Genomic DNA, 5,599 nt, shown 5'->3' on the forward strand with positions numbered 1-5,599 from the left:
AAAAAAAAAAAAAAAAAGATAAATAAAAAAATAAAAATAAAAAACGTTATTTTATGAGTTTCAATCTTCTGTTTCTCTCTGCACACACCAATATGTATGTTTTTTTCTTTTTTTCCTTTTCCCTCCTTGTCTTTTTCCCTCTCTCTCTCCCTCCTTCCTTGCTTCCTTTCCTTCCTTCTTCCTTCCTTTCTTCCTATCTCTATTATGTATCTATCATTTTTCCAAAGCAAGAAGTCAGCTTTAGATTTGATTAGGATCAGATACAAAGCATTATCCAATTCTCTCTTAGGTGTTGTGATCCGGTCCACCGTGTGGTTAGGATTCCCAAATTTTGTTGACAGCATCTCAGATGTGAACCGCACGGAAATTTGGCCTGCTGCTTTCTGCGTGGGGAGTGCGGTGAGTCCACCCCCTCTGCATGCCCTCTCCTCCCTACCTATTCTCCCCAAATCGCAGCAGCAGCAAACCCTGGGAGTCTGTTAGAAATGCAGGTTCTCAGGTCCCGCCCCATCCTGCTGATCAGGAACCCAGCCCTCTCTGTGTTTTAACAAAACCCTCCAGGGGATGCTGCCGCAGACACTCCAGTGTTGTTTCTCCCTCCCCTTCACAAATGCATCCTCTGCTTAAATGCGGCCACAAGCAAAACAAGCTGCCACAGAAAAAGTTATCAATTCATTGGATGCATTTTGTTTAAATATATACTTAAATATATTAAATAAAACATACAAGCCGGGCACGGTAGCCCACACTTGTAATCCCAGCACTTTGGGAGGCCGAAGCAGGTGGATCACTTGAGGCCAGGAGTTCAAGACCAGCCTGGCCAACAGGGTGAAGCCCCATCTCTGCTAAAAATACAAAAATTAGCTGGGTGTGGTGGCGTGTGCCTGTGGTCCTAGCTACTCAGGAGGCTAAGGCAGGAGAATTGCTTAAACCCAGGAGGCGGAGGTTGTAGTGAGCCAAGATCGCACCACTGCACTCCAGTCTAGGTGACAGAGTGAAACTCCGTCTTCAAAGACAAAAAATAAAACCACATAATTATATATAAAGAAATTATTGAATAATAGATATCATATATACACAGACACACATACACATGTTATGCTCCATCCGTCATGGTGGTGCTCAGGTGAGTGATTTGAAGCGCATTCCCTGATGCTGTGTTGACTGCCCTGTGCTGGAGCAGAATTGCCAGTTTCCTCGCTTCCCTGTCCTCGGTGGCTTCCTAACTGCATCTATGAGCCTCTGTCTCAGCCCGTGGTGGCGAGACATCTTGACCTTGTGTCATTTCTAACAGTGGAGTCCCCTTCCTCCATCTTCTCTTTGGAAGGACTGCCTGAGTCCCTCCTCCCCGTACTCACTCTTCCTCAGAACAAGAGCTTCTATCGAGTTCAAAGCCCCCTTGAGCCTGCACCCCAGTTTAAATGACAGATCTTGAACTTCATCCTCCCTGCATACAAGTGGGGCAGAAGGCAGAGTTCCTTAGTCAAATCCAAATGCCTACACCCATCCCAGGCCACACCCTCCTTGGTCTCAGGGGCTGTGCCCACTTGTGTTCTGAGAGCTGTCACATGCGGCTTCCTGATGTCAGAGGAAGCTGGTGTCTGTCCTGCTGTCTCAAGGATGGGCTGGGCTTCTTGTACCTGTTTCCAGACATTTTGATGCAGGGCTCTTCCCGATTGCAGATGTGGATCCAGCTGTTGTACAGTGCCTGCTTCTGGTGGCTGTTTTGCTATGCAGTGGATGCTTATCTGGTGATCCGGAGATCGGCAGGACTGAGGTATTCACCGAGGAAATGGGATTTCTGCCCTAGTTCTATTTTAGAGGAAAGATTAGAGATGGCATTGAGCATTTAAAAGTATTTTGCAGTGTTGCAGACACCGTCATTCAGAATCTGTCAGCTGGCCCCTCCGCCTAGAAACATCCATGGCAGCTCATTTTCATAAGAGGCCAAAGGCACATTTAAAATATTAGCCAGGCACAGTGGCCTGTGCCTGTAATCCCAGCTACTTGGGAGGTAGGAGGATTGCATGAGGCCAGGAGTTTGAGACCAGCCTGTGAAACTCAGTGAGAGTCCATCTCCAAAATAACAAAATAAAATCTTGAGGATTTTAAAAACCTTGAAAGCAAGTAATTCAATAAGTGAAATATTTGGAACTGGACAAATACTAAAACAGAATTCGCATGTATATAGACAATTTTACTGTTTATTTTTTATTTTTTAGAGACAGGGTCTCACTTTGACACCCAGGCTGGAGTACAGTGGTGAGAGTATGGTTCACTGCAGTCTCAACCTCTCAGGCTCAAGTGATTCTTCCACCTCAGCCTCCCAAGTTGCTGGGACTATAGACATGTGCCACCAAATCTGGCTAATTTTATTATTTTTGTAGAGATAGGGTCTTGCTATGCAGCCCAGGCTGGTCTCAAACTCCTGCCTTCAAGTGATCCTCCTGCCTCGGCCTCCCAAAGTGCTGGGATTACAGGCATGAGCCACCGCATAAACAATTTTTTATTATATTTAAAGGTTCAAGGGATGTATATATTGACACTTCATGCTAAATCTGGAACCTGAGAATGCTGGGGCTGGAGGTGGCTGCTTGGCAGGGAGTTACTCAGTGGTTAGTACCTGGGGCACTGGTGTGTTTGAATTGATGCCCAGTCACTCGTGAGCTGTGTAACTGTTGGCAAGTTGTTTAACTTCTCTGGACTTCTGTTTTCTCAGCTGTGAAATGGTACCCACCACACAAGGTCACTGCGAAGAGTAAATGTGATAATCCGTGTATATGGTTAAGAACAGTCCTGGCATGTTGCAGGCTCTTGATACCTATCAGCTGTTATAGTAGGTGGGATGCACACATGTTGAAGAAATATCCACACATAGAGCTGAACTGACACAGAGAAGCTGGACATGGCATGGCAGGGCTCCAAATCCAGGAAGCATTTGCCCCCACCGAGTTCATGGTCCACTTGATTCAGGTCCCTTTTGGAGGGAACCCTTCCTTGCTGGTTTTTTTGTTCTTGTTTTTGTTTAAATACAGCTTTATAGGCCAGGCACAGTGGCTCACACCTGTAATCCCAGCACTTTGGGAGGCTGAACAGGAGGATTGCTTGAGCCCAGGAGTTTTGAGACCAGCCTGGGCAACATAGTGAGTCCCCATCTCTACAAAAAATAAAAAAAAAAAGATAGCCAGGCATGGTGGGGTACAACGGTGGTCCCAGCTACTCGGGAGGTTGAGGTGGGAGGATGGCTTGAGCCCAGGAGGTCGAAGCACAGTGAGCCATGATCGTGTCACTGTACTCCAGCCTGGGCGACAGAGTGTGACCCTACCTCAAAAAACAATGCAAACAAAAAAACCCCAGCTTTATAAAGGTCACCTGTTTAAAGCCTAAAATCCAGTGGTTTTTAGTGTATTCACAGAATTGCATAACCATCACCGTCATCGATTTTATACCATTTTAATCATCCCCTCTACATCTCTGTGCTGGTTATTAGTCACTCCTCACTACCCCCTCCCCACAGCCCCCAGCAACCACTTATCTACTGTGTCTCTGTGGAGCTGCAGGTTCTGGACATTTCATAGCAATGGAATCATACAGTACATGACCTTTCGTGTTTGGGTTTTTAACTCAGTGTAACATCTTCACGGTTTATCTGTGTTGTCACGTATCTGTGCTTCATTCCTGTTATGGTCTGAATGTTTCTGTTCCTCCAAAAATTCCTATATTGAAATTCTAACCCCCAAGGTGATAGTATTAGGAGGCGGGGCCTTTGGGAGGTTATTAGGTCATAAGTGGGATCAGTGCCCTTGTAAAAGGGGCCCCAGAGAGCTCCCTCACCCCTTGTACCATGTGGGGACACAGCAAGAAGGTGCTATCTATGAACCAGGAAGCAGGGCCTCACCAGACACCACATCTGCCATACCTTGATCTTGGACTCCCAGCTTCCAGAGCTGTGAGCAATAATTGTTGTTTATAAGCCACCTCGTGTGTGATATTTTGTTATAGCAGCCTAAATGGACTCAAACAATCTCTTTTCATTGCTAAATAATATTCCAGTGTAAGGCTATACTACATTTTGTTTATCCATTTATTGGTTCATGGACATTTTGTGTGCTTCCATTGTTTTGACTACTTCCATTGTTTGGCTACTAGGAATAATGCTGCAATTGACATTTGTATGCAACTGTTTGTGTGGATGTATGTTTTCATCACATATTCCTGAGTATATATCTAGGTGTGTAATTGCTGAGATATGTGGTAACCTTGTAAGAGTAAGAAACTGTTAAACTGCTTTCCAAGGTGGGTGCACCATTTTACATTCTAGCAGTAATGTGAGGGTTGCAGTTTATCCACATCCTTGTCAACACTTATTATCTGTTTGTTTTAATTTTAGCCATCCTAGCACGTGTGAATTGGTAACTCTTCATAGTTTTGATTTCACTGATGACTAATGATGCCAAACATCTTTTCATGTGCTTATTGGTCATGTATGTATCTTCTTAGAGAAATGTCTATTCACCTCTTTTGCCCATTATTTCATTGGGCTATTTGGTTTTTTATTATTGAGTTGTAGTTCTTTATTCTAGATACAAGTAGCATATTACATACATGATTCACAAATAGTTTCTCCCATTCTGTGGTTTGTCTTTAAACCTATTTGATGATATCTTTCAAAGCACAAAAGTTTTCATTCTGATGAAGTCCAATTTTCTATTTCTTTCTTTGATTTCTTACGCTTTTGTCATATCTAAGAAATCATTGCCTAACCCAAAGTCACAAAGATTTAGACCTATGTTTTCTTATGGTTTGAATGCTTAAATTTAGGTCCACTTAGAATTAATTTTTGTGCACAGGTGACTAATGGGTCCATCTTCATTATTTTGCATATGGATATCCAGTTGTCCCCATACCACTTACTGAATAAATTTACTTTTAAAGCCAATATCAGTAAATAGAGATCATATGTAGGCTATAGAATATGTTGGGTAATCCCAGTAGATCCCTGCTCTAAAATCATTGACATTCCTTACATAGATCACATCATCAACTTTGGTCTCTCTGGCCTGAAGTTTAGTGCTTACTTCATTTTTGTGCTTGTTCCTTCCATCTTTTTACCTTAGCTCCCAAACTCTTACACAGCTGAACCAAACTGAGATATGCCTGGTTGTGAAAATTCTCCAGGGAAGATAGTTAAGGTCAGAGCCAGCTAATTAGGTGTATCACTGAAGATTCATTTTGGCTACATAAAATATATATAATAATAATGACTTAAACCTGGTAGAGATTTCTTTCATGCTAAAGATGTCCAGAGGTAGGCAATCCAGGACACTTGTGATGGACATCAGGGACCCAGGTTCCCTGGATTTTCCTGCATCACTATCATATTGTGTGACTTCCATTCTCAAAGTATCATGGCCCAATATAGCTGCTGGTGCTCCAGTCATCACACCTACATTCTGGGCATCAGGAAGCTGGAAGAGAACAATGCAGTAGAGGCCTGTGTTCCCCTGAGCCAGCTTTAAGTAATGTCCTGGGAGTTTCATACAATGCCAGTTACATATTATTGGCCAGAAGTTAGTTTTTTTTTTTTTTTTTTTTTTTT

General features: G+C 43.2%; 1 protein-coding gene across 1 annotated transcript in view; it reads left to right on the forward strand.

Moving 5' to 3' along the window:
- The window catches only part of GPR143 (G protein-coupled receptor 143), a 43,162-nt gene that overhangs the window by 5,483 nt on the left and 32,080 nt on the right, over positions 1–5,599 (forward strand). Inside the window, exons 2-3 of the mRNA XM_017862665.1 lie at positions 290–399; positions 1,683–1,777. Of these exons, the coding sequence (XP_017718154.1) occupies positions 290–399; positions 1,683–1,777 (205 nt within the window). The remainder of the gene's footprint in view (positions 1–289; positions 400–1,682; positions 1,778–5,599) is intronic.

This window comes from Rhinopithecus bieti, unplaced genomic scaffold (genome assembly GCF_001698545.2).
Source record: "Rhinopithecus bieti isolate Rb0 unplaced genomic scaffold, ASM169854v2 scaffold_66091, whole genome shotgun sequence".
Lineage (NCBI taxonomy): Eukaryota > Metazoa > Chordata > Mammalia > Primates > Cercopithecidae > Rhinopithecus > Rhinopithecus bieti.